The sequence below is a fragment of the Poecile atricapillus genome, chromosome 12 (genome assembly GCF_030490865.1).
Source record: "Poecile atricapillus isolate bPoeAtr1 chromosome 12, bPoeAtr1.hap1, whole genome shotgun sequence".
Classification (NCBI taxonomy): domain Eukaryota; kingdom Metazoa; phylum Chordata; class Aves; order Passeriformes; family Paridae; genus Poecile; species Poecile atricapillus.
In genome coordinates this window covers 16,368,191-16,390,515 of record NC_081260.1, presented here as the reverse complement: position 1 = coordinate 16,390,515, position 22,325 = coordinate 16,368,191, and the positions used below count along the sequence as shown (strand labels likewise).

General features: G+C 39.9%; 1 protein-coding gene across 2 annotated transcripts in view; it reads right to left on the bottom strand.

Moving 5' to 3' along the window:
- The window catches only part of DACH2 (dachshund family transcription factor 2), a 247,915-nt gene that overhangs the window by 75,312 nt on the left and 150,278 nt on the right, over nucleotides 1-22,325 (bottom strand). For both annotated transcript variants that reach the window (XM_058848085.1, XM_058848084.1), the window contains exon 3: nucleotides 9,859-9,990. In XM_058848085.1, the coding sequence (XP_058704068.1) occupies nucleotides 9,859-9,990 (132 nt within the window). The remainder of the gene's footprint in view (nucleotides 1-9,858; nucleotides 9,991-22,325) is intronic.

The window sequence follows — 22,325 nt, the reverse complement described above, 5'->3', positions numbered from 1 at the left end:
CTTCTCCATGACTAAATGGACCACGTTTTAATACTCTTCAGTGATCTTATTAATTTAAATTAACCTTCTATCAAATTAAGAATAAGAATTTCATTTGAGGAAAAGATGTCTCAGCCATGGAAATTAAAGCCTCTGGTGGATAAAGGTAAATTTACACTTGGTCTGAGACAACATTGCTGGTCTTTCCTCATTGTGACTATAATGATCTGATAAACTGCTGCTCTTGTATACAGTCAAGGGTGGGGTTTTTTTTTAAAGGAGCTAAAAACATAGACTACCCACCTGTATCTATTTTTAATTTGGTAATGACTGTACTTGCTAAAATTCTACCAAAATGTCACTCACAGCTTTGGATTCCAGCTTTTTTTAAGCAGAATATGGAGCAGAAAGCATAACCTATTATGCAAAACTGTCAGATGCTTACTTTAAAATCACAGAAATAAATGCATAAATCCTGATTTTCTCATGGATCAAAACTTCATTAAAGGAAAATAAAACTTGAATCTAAGTGCTGAAGAGAGCCAAGGTGTTCTATAAAAAGCAGTAGGGTTCTGATCTATGTGTGTCCTGCTTACCCACACAGCCCCTGCTCCACAACTAAGGGATGCCTTGTACTCCGTGGGTGCAAGGAGAGGCAGAATTACTGGAGACCACGGTGACTTCTGTCTCATCAAATTCACAGATCAGCCAGACATTTCAACAGCACCAACTGTTGCAAGGAAAACTGCTACCGAATCTCAGCTGCAGAAATGTCAGCTCAGGGCACGCCGCACAAATCCGCTGCTGAATCCTTAACTAAAAACGATATTAAAATTTGGGGGGGGGGGATTAATGCTACTCCTTTAAGTGAGAAAATATTCCAAATAATCACACCACAAACATTTCTTGCCTCAAACATAAATTAACTGTATGTTAGGGGGCTTTTTTTTAAAAACCTGATTAAAATTGTAATTCATGAGACTCCTGCTGTTGGCAGCTGTATCGCTCCCAATGACATCCTTTGGGGGACTCTCAGCATGTGGCCCACATCAAAGGTAATATGCCAGTTTTCATCCTAACTTATATGTGCCTTAACAAGAATGTTCCAGCCTTTACAATGTCATTAAAATACTGAAGTACTTTCTACTGTTAAAATATCATTAATGTGAGACTGAAGTGGACTCACTACTGTTAACAAAGGCAACCATCACTAATATTTGCTTTTACTGGGGTTCTTTATAGGACTCCTCACATCCTTACAACATGTAATGGGAAATTAAACCACAACAGTTTGAACATGTTACTTTGTGCAAAATGATCAGCAGATGAGATTCTCTGGAAACAAGAGTACATACAAGGACCTGGGGGGGAAAAAAAAAGATGTATCTGACATTTGATTTCCCTATCCTTGCACTGTGGGAAGCCTGCAAATCCCTGAGCACTCCTGGCACCCCACCCTGCCAGAGCTCTGCTGGTCACCACTCGATGCTGCCTGTTCCTGGCTCTGCTTTTGCTTTTTCCAAGGATGTTTTAACATAAAATTCAAGATGCACCTCACAGGGGTAGACTTGGATCACGCTTTTCCCCTTCCTCACCTTTCTGCAGGGACAACCCTCTCCACACCGTGTCCTTCAGCAGCCACAGGAGCCTGCTAAAACATCTGAACTGCAGTGCTTTTCCTTTTAAAGTGTGGGGCATCCAATCTGCCTCGCTCTTCATAAAATTTTATACAGAAAGTCCTAAATTTGGTGCGTTTCTGATCAGTATCACTCCCCACAGAGCTGTGGAGCCCCTGTGCCCTGCAGATGAACGTGAGACCTTGTCTTAATGGGGACACTTTAGAGCCACCTGCTTTCCTTCAGCACATTGGTAGGGGCCACAGATTTCAGCTACTACCAACAAAAATGAGAATTATAACCAAGGAAAAAATGCAGCCTTGGCTCTAGAGAGGCCAAAATGATTTATGACATCAAGACCTAGTAAAGAGAGTAATACTCTGAAGGGACTGTGTGAGCTCAGCCCTCACTCACATCTTCTGTGCCCACTCCTAATTACTTCATTTACGACTGGAAAAGTGTTTTAACAGACAAAATTAATTATTTTGAATAATCCTTCTGAAATATGATATGCATTTTAATTGTATGCAACCCATCATTAATTAAAGTTCTCTACCTTTTGGTGCATTCATTCAAAGATGGTATCAGTGACAAAGCAACAACTCCAAGAAGATTGTTTACTAAATTAAAAATACAGCTGAAGGGGTTAATATACTCTTGTGATACACTTAAAGTAATGCTAAAATGTTTTCATTCGAGTTTTTACTAGACATTATTCTTCCACTCTTTAAAATCAATCTCTTTGTTCCAGGAACACATTTCCTGTCAATAAAATGAAAAATGATATAGATTTAGGAGGATAGTGGTCTCAGCGTAGCATCTCTCATATTATTATTCCAGTATCATCTGTTACAAAGTAAGACCAATTCCCACATCTAATTACAAACAGGATTTCAGAGTCATTAAACAAAATACATTTCCATTAGTGCTGCTGTAAGAAGATAGGGGAAAAAATGAAGATTAGTTCATGCTGCACCTCTGTTTTTCAAGCTTTGAAGATTTAGACCTCTGCACTCTGAGACTATAAATTTGTAAAGGATCTGAAAGGTGACAGACATGTGAAAGCTCTCAATTCTCCTCCGTTTAGCCATACCATTTACATTTTTTCATTAGTTTATCTTTTGCTGCACTTAGTTCTGATGGCAGATATGGCAAGAATCTGGAGAGGTTGTTTATGATCACGCCGTGGGCACCCAGGGGTATTTGATTTGGCGTTAGGCAGGGCTTTTAACAGATATAAATCTTGATTTTCTATATTAAATTTGTTCCAGCAAAAGTTAGAAATCATTGGAAAGAATTCTGTCTTTATTTAAAAAAAAAAAAAAAAAAGTACTTTATTCTGAGGAAAAAAAGGAACAACAGTTCTTTGACTTCAAGTAAGATAACAACCAAAATATACCAAGGAAACAGATTGTGTGAGATCTTTAACTGCTGAAATATAAACTTACTAGTATATACATTCTCCATTTGTAAACCCTTAGCAGTATCTAATATCTAATTGTCATGAATCCATTAAAAATATACCCTTGGGAATTACCCACTCAAAAAGCATTCACACAAACCCAGAGCTTCATGAGTTAACAACAACTTTTCTAAAAAGAAGCCAGTATAAGATAAAACCTAAATTTGCTTGATCTTCAAACCAGTTTACATTAGCTCAGGATGTTATATAAACACAGTTAATTTCATCATGTGTAAGATAAGCATCAAAAACCTGAAAGAGAATTCCTCTCACAGAAAAAGATGCCTCAGTTACAGAGGACAGAGAATTTAATTTTCAAAACTCTTCTGGAGTTACATTTCCTTTATTAGTTTTTAAATTAAGCCAGAGCTATTTCACATTTCTCAGAGTTGAGTGTCAGTCAATCCAAATATGTAAATATTAGCTGATGTGTCAACAATTATGTCTGAATCATTACCTACATTTACTATATTTATGTTTAAATTTAAATGAATCCTTTAAAAAATACGGTTTAATTATTCACATGCTTTCAATAGGTAACTGCTTAAGAATGTATCTAAACTGGGACCTTGAATAAATTCACAGGTAAAAAAATTCAATTTTGCACTCTACTGAAACTCAGGTTAGCTAAAGCCTCCTAAAATTCTTTTTACTAAACCCTGCCCAGTGCTGGGGTAATGCAGCACAAAATATCCACTGACACTCACACTCCAAAAAAACACAATTTGCTGAAGAAATCGATATCTGCATTGTATTTCCAAGCTTCCCACATGGAGATTGTATTCTTGGGATAACTGACAGGGCAGTATCCCACTAGGAAGGAACAGGAGAGAAAACAGCATAGTGCAAACTGTGACCCAAACAAACAGCATTAAGGCTTGAGGAGTTGGATCTTAAAAATGAAACAGCACAACCACCTTTTCCTGCAGGATTATCAGTGCCAGGGAGGCGTCACTTTTATCATCCACAGGGAATTCTCTGCTCCTGTCACTCCCCAGTCGTGGATGTTTTCTGACAAGCAGCAGTGGGGAAAGCTTCCTAAAGCCCCCACGTTATGAGAATGTTTGAGTTCCTTCACTCCACTTTCACTGAAAAAGCTTAAATAAACTTCACCATCACTTCCACGTGGGTTCAAAGAAGTTTCACAGAACCACAACTCCACAGCTAAGGATGGAAGCACATCCTGAAATCCACCAATCCACTCCCTGAATCTCCTTTGGGTGTGGGTGAAACCCCCCTGGGCAGATCCTGTCCCAACAGGGGCCAAACATCCCCTCTCTGCCTCCTCACCTTCCCTCCCTCACCAGCACCAACACCAGCACAGGAACTGCCTGCAAAAATAGCACAGAGGTCTCAATTTTTAGGATAAAATGTTTTAACGTGTCTGCTCAAGCTGGAGTCTAATCTAGTTTTTGGATGAGACAGCACAAAACCTAAAACATGTTAAATTCTCTCTTGCTTCAAGACTGCACTGATCCCTCCTGGTTAAAGGACAATTTAAGAAAATTCATAACTATTTCAAAAAATTCTTAACTCTCTGCTCAAGTAACACAAAAATACTTTCCTTAACAACAGGCAGAATGACTTAATGAAATCTACATGGTACTCAAGGATTAAAAAAACCTGTTCTCTGGTCCTGTCATTTTTACATTCTTACAATAAAATAACAGCCTTGGCATCCTGCTTTTTAGAAGAAAAGACCTACCTCTTTTGACTTTTCAAGCACTTGAAAATTTTAAAAGAGAAAAACTAAAAAATGCTGACCGTGTAATAGCTGGGTATTCATGGTGGGTGGAGAACATGAAAGGTTACAATATGGATCTGTGCCTACGCGTTTCTTTTCAACTTGAGCAGCATCCTCCTGCTTCTGCTAACTCGGCAATCATACAGCTGACAGATTTCTGGGTTTTCTAAATAATGCATGGGATTTTCTTTTAACATGTCAGTGCAAAAGTATCAATTCTGCCCCTGTGTCGTTTGTGATGCTGATTTTCCTTGACAGCATTCCATTAAACCAATGAGTTTTTTCCCTCCTGATGGTTCCTTAAATATTCCTCTGAGTGATGTATTTGTGGTTTTTTAAACAGATTGTGAAGGATGTTTGCATTTGTGAGAAAACTGCATGGCAGGTACTGAAGGGAAAGAAGGATAAAAAGATAACACTTTTTTTTTTTTTTCTATGAGAGAGCTTTTTCTCTGATCCTCATATGCCAAAAGCTCGGGTGTTTTTCCTTTCTTTTCTGCCTAACTTAGCTCCTTGTCTGGAAATTAAGCAACAAGACTCTACATACAGAATAACATTTTGACTTCCTAAGGAAATACCACTGAAACACTTAGTACTGTTTGATATCTCTCCTGGGAAAGCAAAACACATTTCTTAAATCATGCATGCTAACTCCAAAAGCCACCAGAAGGAAATACCTGCTCTATTCTTTGCTCGGAGGTTCTGCACACACGGCTCCTGTCACGACTGCCATGCACTGATCCTTCCCTGCTCAGGCAGCTTGAGGGACATCCAGGAAACATCACCCAGCCCCTGGCTGACAATCTATCCTATCTCCCACTTGTACAAATTACCTGCTGCCATGCCATTAAAAAGAAAAGCCTGGATTTCAAGTAAGTTCCAAATCCCCCAAAGCAACGAGATGCTAATTTCCAGAACTCGCCTCGCCTGCTTTTAGCGCTGCGCGAAGATGAAGGAGCTCATCTTCATCAACACCTCCGTGCAACCAGAGAGCTTTTGTTCTGTTTGTCTTCTACAGAACAACAAATCTGGCTACGTGGCTGGGCTGTGAGTGAGCAGGAGTCAGCTCCAGCCGCTCACTCCAGCCCTTCCTCACCTCCCAAGTGGAGCAGGAAAGGCCACAATCACTCCTGGCAAACCTCAGGTGCCACCAGCCAAGTGTCCTCTCCATGGAGGAGCCAAAAAAGGAGGAACAGGATCTCAAGAGACTTTTGGCCACTGGGAATTTGAGATTCCAGAGGGATGGATTTCTCCCATAGCCAGACACGACCTAGCTCTCCAAATTCAACCTTCCTGCCGGCAGAGGATGGAGAGGGACCGTGAGGCCCAGGGGACACCAGCCCAGGTCAGCTGGACTGTGGGGCCAGAGAGCCTCCAGAGCCAGATTGAAAGGGAGATTTTTCAACTGCCAGAGAAGTTTTGCTTTAACACTTCATATGATGAGTAGGAAGGTGCAAAAAAATCTCTTTCTCTTCTGCAGAGAGAGTGGAAGGAGGACATCAATGTTCAAATGTATAACAGCGTTCTTCACAGCACTGTGAACTAAAGCATTGCTTCAATTAAAAAAATATCAGCAAATTGAACTTTTGGGGGGAATTTTTCCCCCTATATTTTCAGTATTAACTCTTGTAGCATTTGTTTTTAGTAAGTTATTTAGAATATTCCAGCACCAAACTCCACCACTACTGAGATCATTGTAACATCATGAAAAGGAGGTAGGTAGGACCTGATGGCAAAAGCACACCAGCTGGATTAGAAGCAGGAAAAGAAGCGGCACATTTATCCCCCACTTCCTTAGACACATTTTTAAGATTCAATTCCACACCTGCAATTTGCTAGAGAACAATTTAATATCTGAGGAATTAGTCACTGATCGTGTTAAATTGAGTTAGAATTCAGATTTTAAACAGACAGGACAAATTCTGGCTTCAGACAGTGAACTCTTAAAAGTTTCCATCATCATCATGATACACATAGGAAGAAACTGTAGAAATGACAGGCTAGGCATCAATAAGAAGCAAACCCAAAATTATTTCATACCTCAACAGATACAGATGGGGATTGAGATGAATATGCCAAGACATCCTCAACACTTTTTTTTATTATACTAATGGCCTGTATATAATGACACACTTGCAAAAAAATCTGGCAATAAAGCTTCAGGACTTCATACTGCTCAATTACATCTTTAATTTAAAATAAACAACAGCAAAAAGCAAGCACTCCACTCATCTGTCAGACTGTGGGATGAGCAGGAAGGCACATACCCAAAAGTGAAATATTTGGTGGCATTGTAGGAAGTCAATGTGTACCGCTGAGGTAAAAACCCAACTCAATTGTTTTAAGTAAGATTGCAACCCTTTGAGTCTTTGTTACTGTAAAACAAGAAAAAAAGAATCAAAGGAAGCAAAAGGTCCTCAGCTCTGTACAACCATATTTCTGATTTGACAGCTACAATTATAATCATTCAGACATCTATTTCCCACAAACTCTCCACAGCCATAACCTTTAGTGATTAATTATAAAGTTCCAGGAGCAATAGTACACAGACTAATTTCCTAAAACAATAAAACACAGAATTTCTCATTTGGAGCTAAATGAAACACGAACAGGTTGTTATTCATGCTGAAATCTAGATGCAGAGTCATGTTGCAGCCATTACAGAAGCTATTAAACACAACCTCAAATCAAAGAAACTGTAGGTCTCTCTCCTAAAATAAAATGTTTTTCTCACTTATGAGGTTTCTGACTCCTTTGCTCTCTTCCTTTCCACCTCTTCTTAGTAAAAAAAAAATTCAAAATTCAATTTTCTTCCTCATTTCACATCCCCATTTTATTTTTAATTGTCATTTAAACTGTAAGTCTAGAGCAAAGCAAGCAGTTGGTGAAGGTTTCATGCACACGGAATTATCCTGGTGTTCCCTTCACAGCAGATCAAAGTTACAACACATGTATTAACTTCTAAACAAAATTCCCACTCTCTTCATGCCACACCAGGTTTTCTGTAGTGAGTGTTTAGTAATTTTTTGGTTATTTTATATGGTGAAAGGTACAGCCAACTTTTAGACTCCTTTCATGGAGATTTTCCTTTTTGACACATCCTGCTCAATGGAAACCTTTGTCATGTGACCCACCAACAAAGGAGGAATCCACATGTTACAAAAATTATCCCAATGCTCACATTTCACATATTGGAAAGAGGGGAAATTGTGATTCTTTAGCAGGATTAGGGTTGGTTCTTCCTGATATTGCTCCGTCTGCAAACAACACTGGCACCAGAGCCAGAATTTGCTCTTGGCAATTTCACTGCATCAGGCAATGGAAAGGGGAAAGAATTGAGAAAAGACATGTATGGAAATGCCACCACACTCTTATTCTTGGGTCCCACTGGAACTAAAGTCAGTGGGAATTTTTCCAAATATTTAAATTGGTATGGAGTTGGTTGTAGAACTCATTGAATTGCTAAACCACAGAGAACTCCCCTGTGAAGTGCCCACTCTTGATGCACTGTCCAAGGGCTGGTGTGACAGACCCCTAAAAAACTTCTTGTTCCATGAAGTACCTAAAATAATCACATTAATGTAGATTCTCCCCATATGAAGTACATGAATTTTGCCCTACACAAACAACACAGAAAACCCTGAGCATTCAAATTCAACTTTTATACAGTGGCTTTTAAAACCCCCATAACCAGCCCTACATCTTTTCTATATGAAACTTCCTTACTCTTCTGTAGCAATTCTATCTTCAGTCCTTTTTCTCAGCACTCATTGGGCTTTCAGAATTCATTCTGAACTATATAAAAACTATTTCAGTTACAACCACTGAATAGGCTTTTCCAGTGCTTTTATTTCTGAATTCAATGTGCACTAATTGATTAGGGTCTGAGAGGTGAATAAGAAATACATATCCTACAGAACAGGAAGCTGGGGAAAGGTTTAATGCATGAGTTAGAAGCCAGATTTCTTCAAATACAGATGAGTACACAAAATTAGCAAAAGGCAATACCACTTTTGGAAAGACTGCTTTGTGCATAATTTGTAATGAATTCAAAGTTATTCCTTTAGAAAATGAGTCTAAGACCTCCCAGCTGCTGCTTTATTGGTCTAATAAATTACCATTTTGATGGTAGGATGCAAATGCAGCACACAGCAGCCAGGCTTTGCCTTGGGAGCCGCGGGAATGCCGATGGGAGAGCGGGATGCCGCGGGGATCACACCGTGCCTCTCCTCTTGAATTGGTAATGGAAACAAACAAAATATGTTCCCCAAGTGGCAAAAGTGTAGGATGCAGTAAAAAGTGAGGCCAAGGGAAACTGCCCTTATTGTAACAGGTATCAGAGACAAAATGGATCTGCCTGGTTCCAGGTTCTCTACACTGTCCAAGTAAAAATCTCTTCTATTCACCTGGAAGAACATCAGAATAAACAAAGACTTCCTCTCCAAAGGATCCATTTTGACTTCACCTTTGAACCCTATTCCTGGGGAGCTGGGACTTGGGGAGCTTAGCTGAAATTTATATTCATATTTATATAGCACATGAATGTGTTCTGTGCCAGGGCCTCCTGTTCAAGGTGACTCCAGCCACAGCCAAGGATTATCACAACTCCCCTTCACAGCTGTGCTCTGCAAATATCCATCCAAGGAAAGAACAAAATGCAGAAAAGCCATAACCTGGAGATGGAGCATTCCCTGCCTTACCTTTCTCCAGTGACCTCTGGAGCTCAGGAGTTCCAGCAACCTGACCTTCTGGAAACTTTCCATCGTTTACTGGAGAACCCCAGACAGTGTTATTGCCAGTGGACAAATCTTGGGTTACTCCAGATGGATTTAGGGGGCACTTTAAAAGTCTGTATCCAAATCCAACCCTAATGAAGATGATCCTCATCAGTATTTTTCAAACAATTAGTGAAGGGAGCTGTTAGGAGGAAAACTGGAGGAATATGGAGGAGTGAGAGCACTAATTTTGATTTAGCACTGGTAGAGCAAAGCTTTCAAAATACAAGAGCCCAAAAATTTGAGAGCTCCAGGGCAGCTCAGGGGCACAGCATCCCTTACCTGCATTAGAATTGAGCTCTTCATTTTCTGACTCAGTTCCATTTTGACTCCCACTTCCATGAAGGCTGTTCATGGCCATAAGTTTCATTTTCTGTAGCTTCATAGCCTCTGCCATGGCAGCTGCTGTCAGACCTGGAAAAAGAGAAATAAATAATATGCAGTGTCACTGCAAGTTTGATCAGAACATTCCTTTTCAGTAACAAAAAGTCACATAAATTCAATTCCATTCTTAGTCCAGTTAAGTAATGCTATTCCTGAACACCATCTTTGTTTTAAAGTCAAGTTACTTCAATACACCATTCTAAGAATTAAAAAAAAAAAAATCTTTCATGTTTATTTTTCTTTTTAACATGTGCAGCACAAAGAAATATTTATTTAATGGTATCCCTTTTGATTATACTTTTAAATATAATTTCCTGTCACTTTGATCACCTTGTCACTTTGATCACTTTCTGCTTGACTTATTTAGCTGCAACAGAATTTCCACACCCAGAGTAAGATACAGTATTCCTTAATTTCAACAGTTCAAAGCCCATTAACATGTAATAAGTACAGCACTCATTGTTCTATTATGCATCCAAATATTGCTTTGTCCTTTTGGGAATCTGTTGGTTTGGATCAATATTATTGTAACTGGAAAATACCATATTGGAAATGTGTAGAAAAACACAATATGGATAATTACAGAATCAATCCCGCTTTTAAGAGACCATTAAGACCAGCAGAAATTCACAGAATTAAGGGGGCTATTGGTAGAAAGTTTTCAAATTATTAAAACCCAATTAATTTCCAGTAGTAAAAGAAAAGAAGCAGAGTAACATCAAGCTACAAGGTTACCATAATTATCATATTTTGTTTTTTTTTTTAAGATTCCCAGTATCTTTTATTCGTAAGTGCAAAGTTTTTAAGTTTTATCATTTTGCCTTGGTCACTAAATAAATAATCAGATTTTCCTCACATAGTACCAAATAACTTCTACTCTGGGCCAGATGTGACTGAAAACAATCTGAAGTTTTTGCAGGAAAATCCAAGAGATACGGGCACAAAACCAAAAATAAATAGGTACAATTGTTTATTCAAGCAATTTTGGATTAAAAGGGTTTATTCTTCCCCTTAGTACAGCAAGACTTGCCTTTATTATTTGCTACCTAGTTCCACAAAATCACTGAACTGCATTTATTAAAACCCATGATTTTTTTGGTGGTGGTAGCAGTTCTAGCAGCCCACTAAGGTATCGTACATCAAACCAGAATTATAAAATCTGCTTCTGGAAAGCATTTCTTATTGAGAGATTTAGATACTGATTAAAGGGAACTAATAATTTTCACACCCTACCCATAAATTACAACACTCTTCTAAAAGCTGCCACGAGTTTGACATTCAGATTAGCTCTGCTGCTCCTCTAATGGGCTTCACAAAGTTCTCATTATTTCAGTAAGACTTAAGAAAGGAAGTGATCCAGGACTGCTTGGAGAGGGACACCTTTTATCTCACATGGACACAGCAATTTGGTCAAGTTCAGCAAAGATATTCTGATCATCACCAATAATTTTGTCTTTTAGGTTATTTAATGCAGCCCTCATTTCATACAAAAGACCAGTACACTGTAATTTTATTTTCAACACCCTTTAAAGTTCTTTTACAAATGTTACAGGTTTTTTATCAAGCAGATAAAAAATCTTGATGTTTAAACTCTTGTTTTTATCTCACACACTCTCACTTAATCCATCACAGAATACATCTTCAATGATAAAACTCTCCACACACTTTCTGGAGAAGATTAAATACTCTGCAAACTTAAGCTTTTTTTTCCTTAGGGAAAGGAAGTGGGATTGCTCTTTGACTGAATTTTACATTATTTTCAGGAAGTAAAAACAACGAATCATCATCATCATCATGGTTCTGAGGAACTGACTGTGTTCAAGATTTCCAGGCACCTTTTCACTTTCTATTTTTAAACCATTTGCAAAGGATTCACACACATTTTAATGGTTACAAAAATACAGTGTCAGAACATGGAGTTTTTTCTTGTAACATTTTATCATTTGTATGTTCCCAGGGATGCACAGATAAACCAATATTCCAATGTTCTCATCAGGGTCGGTATTTATACAGGTTCTTGATATAGACTGGAAGTAATGAAATTTAATTAAATACACAGAACAGTAAAGAAACTATCTATAAGGATGTAAATAGAGAATGGAAAAGAAATTCAGATCTTTAGCAAAATGTTCAGAGAAAAGACAAGAGAAAAAATTATCCAGGGCACTGTATTAAAAAAACCAAACAATAAAACAAAAAAAAACAAAAACAAACCTAAAAAACCAAACCAAATCAAACAAACAAACCCCCCCCCCAAAAAAAAAATAAAAAAGGAAGAAAGAAAATAAAAGAAAACTCCCCCAAAACCTTTTACTGCACAGTTGTAGCAGAAGTGTAATGAAGGCAGAAAGGTACCACAGAACAAACAGAAAATAATAAACACAGTCCCCAAAACACCACGATGCTGCCTGCAGAAATTAAAGGTAATTATTGTCAGGCATTTCTGAGCTCCCTAACCAGACACAGCTGCCATAAGGACACCAGCCAAGAAACAGTGATGGATCAGAAAACTGTGCTCTGCCATCTGCCACACCAAAGTCACTCCAGCAGCAAAAGTTTCCAGAGTAAAACACAGCCCTAGTGCAGAAAGCACCAAGGTCCTGCACAGCTAGGCACAAGCTTGAAGATAGAACTGAGATTATCCCTAAATTCAGTGTCTACAAAATATTCTCTCACTCACTCACCCCCAGTCTTGAACTGAAAGTCACAGAACCTGTCTGAGGCACTTTAAAAACAATGTACTAATTCTTCAGCATCTCTGAATGATAACAAAATTGAGGCTAAAGCAAATGGGTTCAGCAGTAAGAGAGTGATGCTGATTGAAATGATGGCAGCAAACAGGCAGCACGGGCATAATCTTCAATTAGGTACCGCCATGGTTAACTCTACTGGAGCTATTATTTCATTTAACCATCAATAAAACTCCTTTCTATAACTGACTCTGCTTGGGCTAGCTGTGGAGAAGAGGGCTATTCTTCAACTGACTTATTTAAGGATCTACAAAGAACTGAAGAATCATTTCCATCCTCTTGGATGAATCATTATCAGCAGTAGAATCTCACTTAGAGCACCTCACTTTGAAAAATGTCCTGGGAACTGCTGTAACGTTTACATCTATCCCTTTACTTCCCCTTAAAGACAAAAAAAAAGGATCACTAGGAAAATCCACGTGCTGGATTACATACTTCAAAGCTTCTGGTTTTTCCTGTCCATTTGCACTTTAAATTTTCCTTTCTTCAGTTACCTTCTGCCAGCTGCAATCAGTCAGGGAACACCCAGGAAATAAACTGTGGACGTTTGTTGTCAAACAGGGACATCCTTCACAACAGCCCAGCAGTCTGGGCACAGTCAGGATGGATTCCCACAGCCCCAGTATCCCCAGTGACCTGGGCTGGCAGGGAGCAGCTCCTGCTGGGATCTCTGAGAGAGACACAAAATCTGGGAGTTCTGTGCACAGGGATCCCATCCCAACTGCTCCAGGGATCCACAGGGATCCCATCCCAACTGCTCCAGGGATCCACAGGGATCCCAAGCGCTCCATGGATCCACAGGGATCCCATCCCAACTGCTCCATGATCCATGGATCCACAGGGATCCTATCCCAACTGCTCCATGATCCAGGGATCCACAGGGATCCCATCCCAGCTGCTCCAGGGATCCACAGGGATCCCATCCCAACTGCTCCATGGATCCACAGGGATCCCATCCCAACTGCTCCAGGGATCCACAGGGATCCCATCCCAACTGCTCCATGGATCCACAGGGATCCCATCCCAACTGCTCCATGGATCCACAGGGATCCCATCCCAACTGCTCCATGGATCCACAGGGATCCCATCCCAACTGCCCCAGGGATCCACAGGGATCCCATCCCAACTGCCCCATGATCCATGGATCCACAGGGATCCCATCATAACTGCCCCAGGGATCCACAGGGATCCCATCCCAACTGCTCCAGGGATCCACAGGGATCCCATCCCAACTGCTCCATGGATCCACAGGGATCCCATCCCAACTGCTCCAGGGATCCACAGGGATCCCATCCCAAGTGCTCATGGTGTGCATGGCAGAAGCAGCAGCTGCCATCTGTGATCTGCTCAGCCTCACTCTGCACCCTCCCTCTGATGGGGCTGCAGAATTCCACTGCACAGCACAGGGATTTAGCCCTGAAATAACCAAAATAACCTTTCAAGGACACCCAAACCACACACTTCATGCACAGGCTGCACTGAAGGATAGCAGGAAAAAGTTTTTTTGCAGAAAGGCTGATAAAAGTACTGGATGGTCTCCCCCAGGAGGTGGTGGAGTCACCATGCCTGGGTGTGTTTAAAAAAAGACTGGATGTGGCACTTGGTGCCATGGTTTAGTTGTTAGGGGTTGGACTCGATGATCTTGAAAATCTCTTTCAACCTGGTGATTCTGTGATTCTGTGAAGGGAAATTCTGCAGTTGTATTCTGGACAGACAGATCAGGCCTAAGAGCCAAACAGTTTTGAAATGAAGAGTCAGGATCCAAATTTGGGCCACTCTCAGCTGTCTCAACAGGGCACTGCCCTGCCCTGGGGAGAACCCAGTGTTGGGGTGCTGGAGATGGAACAGAGCCCCACGTCCTGGGAGCCTTGGCTGCTCCTGCACCCCCTGAGCTCACCCTCAGCTCCTCCAGCCCTGTCTGCACCCCACTGGCTCAGTGGTTAATTGTTAACTCACATATCCCCATCACAGACAAACTACTGAAGGCTTTTCCTCGGTGGAATCCCAGGAATTCTTTCTGAAGTAGCAGCATTTTCACTGCATGGCCCACAGATCACAGCCCTGGCTTGTTTGGTGTCCCCATCACAGGGCAGGGCTGAACCAGCCTGAGCACAGGGGACAAGGGGACAGCGTCCCTTGCCTCCACTAACACCACAACTTCTTCCCTGGCAAATATTTCTGGTGTTTGGGTAAGAATGCAAAACTCAACTCCATTCTGCTGGTGTCTCGGGTGCAAGTGACTCCTGCACATTTAAGCAATGCCCAGCCACTGGAAATTGGATTTTGATGGTGAATACAAGGGCTCTGAGCTTTTCAGGTGACCCTCAGTGTCTGCTAATCTCATGCTACAGCTATTTTTTTCCAGTTTCCTGATTAGTCAGACTGTGCCTCTCCTTCATATTAGTTTGAAAGCTTTTCTGTCAAAACTGTGAACAAGTAAATTAACTAAAGGAGAACTATGAGTAATCAAATCCTGAGGTTTGCAATTAATTAAATGAAATGGTGAGTCAGTGAACTGAAAAATGGTTTTATATTAAAACAAAACATTTAATTAAATTAACAGTCAACACATTGCAATTAATAATACTCAAAAGGAAAAATGAAACCCGGTTTAGCTGTGCCATATTATTTCAGTGTAACAGTCAAGCATTGTGCATTGGCTTGTTTATTATTTGCATTCAAAGCTGCTATGGGTCAAGCATGCTGTGCAAAAACAGCAATGATGAAATATCTGGTACCATGAAATGTCAGTATGAGAGACCATATTGCCAACAGTGAAAACAATCCTGAAACCTCCAACAAATTAGGCTTTCCAAGACTGAAAAGGAACACTCACTTTAATTAAAATTAATAAGTAAATACGTATAATATACTTTACATGTTCAGAACGACTGCAAAATTTTACTAATTAAACAATTTAAAAAAATCACGCTGGGAAGTGAAGGCTTCTCTGTAGCTGAAATGAATCATCCTTGCTTAGTGATAAATAGGGAGGCAAAACACAGCACTACACAAAGGGCAGTGAAATTGAATTCTTGGATAAGTAAAACGCCCAAAGTCTTAAAGCAGTTTGGAGATGGGTCCAGACTTGTAAGTCTTGTTACTGCAGATGTTTTTCATGTTTGTGAACCCAGCAGGAAGGTGTAGCTCTAGTGCAAGTCCTGTTTTCAGTGGTGTGTGAAGATTCCCTGGCTACCACTTGGGAATGGTCACAACAATCCTTCAACGTGAATCATCTGAGAGAGCCAGGGATGGAACTCAGGGAGCAGCTGGTGAGTAACTGGGCCCTGCAGGCTGGGGATGGATTTTGGAGAGCTCTGTCATGGGCTGGGCTGTGGGAGCATCACCCCAGAGCTGGGAGGGCACTCAGAGCTCAGGCTGAAATGCAGGACATCCATCTGACACTGCCCAGCTGAAATGCAGCCAACAGCCAAGAAATGCATCACTACACTGGAGCTTCTTTCATCTCTTCTTACACCTGCAGCCAGTTGTTCTGACATTACAACCGTATCTCAAAAATATGTTCTTCCCACTTCTGCAACAGGAAAACACCCCAAATGACAGCAAGAACTGATTTTTTGAGGAGAACACTGGAAATTTTGTATTTATCATGCTGCATGATCAAGGCAAATGAGAAAATGAAGACTCCTTGATTTATTTGACCGTGCTTGGAGCAACCTGGTCTAGTGGAAGGTGTCCCTGCCCATGGTAGGGGGTAGAATGAGATGACCTTTAAGGTCTCTTCCAACCCAAACCAATCTGGGATTCTTGGATTCTCTAACCACACTCAGTTAATGAACTACTGAAGATGATCCTTACCAAAATATATCAGACAATACTTAAAAAATTTTGAGTGGTCTAACATTTTAAAATACCACCACTTCAAAATGTCAAAAACATTATACTATATACTATACTATGGCAAAAGAATCCTACTGAGGGGGGAAAAAAATCCAAACAAGTATTACTCATATTTGTCAGGAATTGTGAGAAATTAATCTTTCACAGAGAAGCTCCAGTCATCTTGAAAATGTCACAGTCTTTTCTTGAGGGACTTGATTCCCCACTTTTGTGCAGTCCCTAAATATTCCCCAGGTAACTCCCCCTTCTGCAGCTGCTGGATGGGGACAGACACACAGACAGGTCTCTTCATCCCACACAGGTCAGTGGATGTTCCATCATCACCCAGGCAGTGATGCTGGGGAAAACACTGATCATGTCACTTAAAGACTTTGCCAAATGCTCCAGGGATCAGAATTAGCGTTGCACAAATGTTTCTGAGTTTCTGATGGCTTGATTTTGCAATCCTGGTAATTTCTGTTTAACATGGTGTGCTTGCTCACCTTACTTTAAAATACAATTTCATGCAAAAGTTCACATGAGCACAAACAAGATTAAAAACCCCAAACATCCAAACATCCCTGCCACTCTGTGGAACAATTCACATAAGCAACAGGTTGTCATTCTCTAATTTCACACATTTTACATCCTTTAAGAGCCCTGATTCTTACAAATCTGGGGGTCTGCTCTAAACATGGGGAGAGTTCCAGATTATTTCATCCCATGTCTGTCTCTATTATTTAAGCTTCTCACCCCACTCATAACCTTTGTCCTGATCTTATCCTCCCTGACTTCCATCTGAAAGAGTGGAACCATTTTTAATGTGAACATTTTCCATCAGGTACCTGGGATATTTCATATCCTCCATCCACATGAGGAGATGATGACCCAAGAGCCGTCACATTTCCCGTCTAGACCCAAGGGGCTCCGTTAGAAGTACAGAGAAATTTGAATCCCAAATTTGTGCCTGGATCTGTAAGATGAGCACTCCTGTTCAAGCTGATGCACAGCAAACCCAGCTGTGTATTTTACAGTTGACTTCCTATTCAAAAAAGGCACCTGCATCTCATGTGAAACTAAACTGCAGCTTCCCCTGTTGGAGGGAAACAGGAAAATCACAACTTCAAAAAGCACTGAGAGGGTTACACTGCTTTTTTTGCCCCCATAATTCTTACAGTGGGTCTCATGAGAATTGATTAATTTTGTGACATTTTCTGCTCTTTTTTACAATCTATGTCACGAGAATGATTTGTCAAGGCTGTAATGCGTAATACTTTTAGTATTCTGCACTACTGTGACCTTTACCTTCCTCTGTATATTTGATTGACTGACCACCCCACTTTGGATGTACAGCTTTCAGAAGATGGAAGCACACGCCAGACACAGCAGCCATTGAATTACCACTGATAAAAATATCAAACCCCTTGATAACTTTTACATTCTTCAGCACAGATCTGATGCAATTTTAGTCATGCCATTGAAACTTTTCGACACAAAATGGAAACTTACAATATGGGGTGTATTTAAGCAGTGTTTTCAAACATCAAGAGAGTGACAAATTTATGCATAAGGACTCTGACTTCACTAAGTTAAATTAAGGCTCATAATCACCCAAACTCTCAAAACTATCTGCTTATGCTTTCATACTGCTGTCACAGATTAAAGATTGCAATTCTATGAGACAAGGACTTGAAAAATCAAAAATGGAACCAGAATTGCATTAAATTACCTCCCTGAGAACACCACAAAATAAATTCCATTTACAGGAAAAAAATATTACCTCCAAAATGCTAAACATTCAGTCACAGGAAACAAGTGATGGTTTACCATCAACACTTGCTTCTGACTGGAGGACCTTGTTATCCATTTTAGAATATTCTTGGGTTGCTGGGAACTTAAAATTATGTTATCAATATATTAAACCTCACAGTTCTCATACTGACCATGCACATTATACTGCTCTATAATCACAGAAGTCTGCCATGGTGCACATGCTGCCAATCTGAAATCAGAATTTGCTGCTGTTTCTTTTTTTCTCTGCATTTATTCCTTTCCCATGACGTCAGTTTCTGTGGGCTTCAAGCACCTGTCCATAGGCAGTAATGACAGAAGGGAAATGGCAGAAGTTTCTGGAAGTCCTTTCAGCTAAGTACCAAAAAGTCTGAAAGCTTATCTGGAGCTGGCACAAATCTCTCGAGCTTGTAAAATTAATTGGGCTGGAAGGTCTTCTGAGAATAAGGATATCTTTGTGAGTAATTTCAAGCTACTTCCTACTTGTGACAGGAAAATACCATACAAATATTGGTTTTGTATCAGATGACACACAGCAGCGACATCCCAGCTGTCTCAATGCACGCTTTTAAAATGGTGCATTTCAAGGATTTTATGTGAGTAGTGAGTTCCACAAATTCATCATGCTACAATATTTCACAAAAAACCTCAACACACTGCCAGGATCAGCACTGCTGGTGGAGACTGGATTGTCAGAAGTATGGTTTGCAAATTTGTACAATCATCCCCTACATGCTGCTGCTTCCACAAAAGCCATTTTCAAGCCTGTGCCAGAACAGAAACGGAATGCTCTGATCACACACAGCTCTTGGTTACTTAAGGCTGAGAAATCTGTGGCCAGTTCATAAAACCCACAAAAATATTATGCTTATTTGAAGCACAATAATCTAAGCAGTGAAAAGAGAGAGCCCAGACACTCCTCTCCAAATGGCATTTAATTAACACAACCTCCAAAGATTCAAGTCTGAAAGAAGCATCACTTAGGAACAAAAATTCCTGGAATGTTCTTCTGAGACCTATAACCATATTGCAATTCTGGCTGTTGAATTAAAGCAAAATATTCATGCTTTAAAGATCACTTGAAAACCCACAACTTATTCACAACGAAAAATATTTGGGGGTGGCCTTAGGGGATCTCCAGCTTCAAGCAGAACCTATCATGTTTACAATTACTGCAATTGGACAAAATTTGTAGAATGTTGTGAACAAATGCACTTCTCCTGGAGTAGTCAGTTCCCAAATGAATACTCCATTTATTGTTCAGTGTAAAATAAAATAACATTTGGGGGAGCAGGAACATCTACCTCTTCAAATGAGGAGTGAACCTACTGCCACATTATCATCTCTTTATACACTTTTGGCTTAACGAAACCTGGTGGCTTTCTGGTTTGTTTCCCATTTTAGGGAGTGGAAAACCACATTCCTCCAAAGCAGGAGCCACAGCCTGACCTTCACACAGCAGCTTTTGCCACCAAAGCCCTTCCACCAGTGCTGGCTGTGGAAGAAGGACCCTGTGGTACCCTGGCACTCCCGTGGCTCCCCTCTGGAAGAAGGAAATGAAATATTCTGCATGAGTTCCTTTCACTTCCAGCAGGGATGGAAACTCCAAAGGGCTGCACCTGAGGAAGGACAAGCTTCCATGCAATGCTCCAGCCTCCACAGCAAATCCCCGTGGCAGGAGCTGCCCAGACACCTCCAGAGCTGAGCTGGGGCTCTGGGCACCTCTGGGAGCGAGTGATGGATAAGGGCAGTCCCAAACTGCACAGGGAAAATGAGGAGGCTGCCCACAGGCTGCAGGAACCAGGTTTAACTCCAGGAAATGTTCAGAGCACAGGTAAAGAAACAAAAGAGCCCTGTTTTCCTCTGAGGCATGAATGAATGACTATTGATCCCAGCCAGAGTGTGAGGAATGTGATTATGGAGCACTGGGCACCTTTACTTTCTTTCTTAAGCATTTTTTTTTACTTCTGATCATTCTGATCTCTCTGTTTTTCAGTTACTTTCCTACAGCTTTGCTGAAGCTTATTCATGCACATTTACTTGCACAAATAACACGGGAGACATGTAATTTAGTCCCAATAGGTTAATATCACCTTTGTTTATGAAGTTATGCCAGAATAGCTATTTCCATTTTACGCTGTGCAAGGTAAAGAACATTTTTCAAAGCTGAGACACTGACTGGAAGCTTATTTTCTTGTTCCAGGTGGTGAATAAAAATAACACGTAGAAGATGAACTACACCATTTTTAAAATCTTAAAGGATGTGTCTCTACTCATTGGTCAAGCTGAATTAACTTCCAGCCTCCAAGCCAAATGCAGGCTGGAGGAGGAGAGGAATAATTTAGTTACTGAATTGAAACACTGAGTAATCTAAAATTATGCAAATATTCTTTTTGCCCTTGCAAATCTTTACATACAAACTCTACTGGTCCTTACTCCTGAGTTTGCACCAGTATAGCAGTTTCATTTCTTCTAGAACTATGGCAACAAACATTTTTAGATCAGGTTTTGTGCAATTATTTCAGTAGTCAAAGTATGTTCAGATTTTAAAATAGATTCTCAGGATTTTTAAAATTGAAATTAAATAAATTTACTTTAAAAATAAAACTGCATTTAATATAAATGATGTCCAAGATGTACTGAGATATTTTTATTCAATTCAGAAAAATACTGCAGGTATCTGTCATCCTGCTTTTCTAGAATTCTGCATTATATAACTAACCCCTTGCAAGCATTCATTTTACAATTATTGCACTTTGCAGTCCTCAACCATTTCTCAATATTAATACTGTGCTTTTTGCAGCTATATGTTTAGAGCTGAGAGGTTTAAATCTGCTTTAAGGCCTTTCCCCCACTGCTAAATTCATTATTATAAAGTTATCTAGGTAATACTCCACTGTATTCCCAGTAAGCATTTAACTCTGGTCTTAGAAGCTTAACATGCAAAACATCTGTCAATTGTGAAGTTTATTAAAAAGACAAATTCTGCTTCTTCAAAAGATTTAAATAAATCTCTTCAGTATTTATCTACTGTATCCTTTAATTGACATTTCCCTACATTGATAAGAATAGATCTAATAGACATTTATCAATTAGTGTCTGAGCAGCTCAGGATGTTAAATAGAAATCCCAACTGTAATTTTATTCCCCTGCATATTTTTAGGAGCTGGTTTGTATTTAAGAAAACCTACTCACTTCCCTTGGGCTGAGGATGGATGTCAGACTCTCCTAATGAGAAGGAACTTACAGATGACCAAGAAACCTATTTATATACTCTTCAAGAAATAAATAATTTGTTCTTGTTTCTTTCGAAAAACCACCAAACTGCTCATACTTGAGAAGAAAATTAACCTCTTTACTGATTAATCACTAGGCAGCTTTGACTGGTGAAGAGAAAATTGTATTACAAATGAACAGCTACCTGTTATCAAATTACAAGGCATTTTCATCAAAGGACCTAAAAATGCAGCACATTGACCAGTGTTTCCACTGACCTGGGGGGATTTTTCCAGTTAACAGCTTCTGAAGAATGCTGCCTTTTGATTCTTGTCTCTGACACAAAAATGATTGTCCCATTTAGCCACTGCTCTATCACATACATCAGAGAATCCTATTTACTCACACGCTACTGGAACATTAAAACACAATACTGTGATTGTCTCTGGAAGAAAATTCTAAAGATTGACTTTTTTCCTTTTTTTTTTTTGTAAAGGGAGTGAGATCAAAAGCTAACTTTAATAGATGTTTGACTAAGGTCACACTCCTAGGAAATGGAACACTGAAGATGAAAGAGAACAAATAGATTTGGTTTTTGATCTCAGCCAAATGCATTTGGCATTGTTTAGCTTTTGTAAAATACTTCAACTTTAGGCTGTATCTGACTAAAATGAATTGGTTGAAGGTTTCAACAGTTTGGTAAGACTTTAACATGTACCAACATTTGGAAAAACATCTGAAGTATTTGGCCAGATCTTTTTATTACTG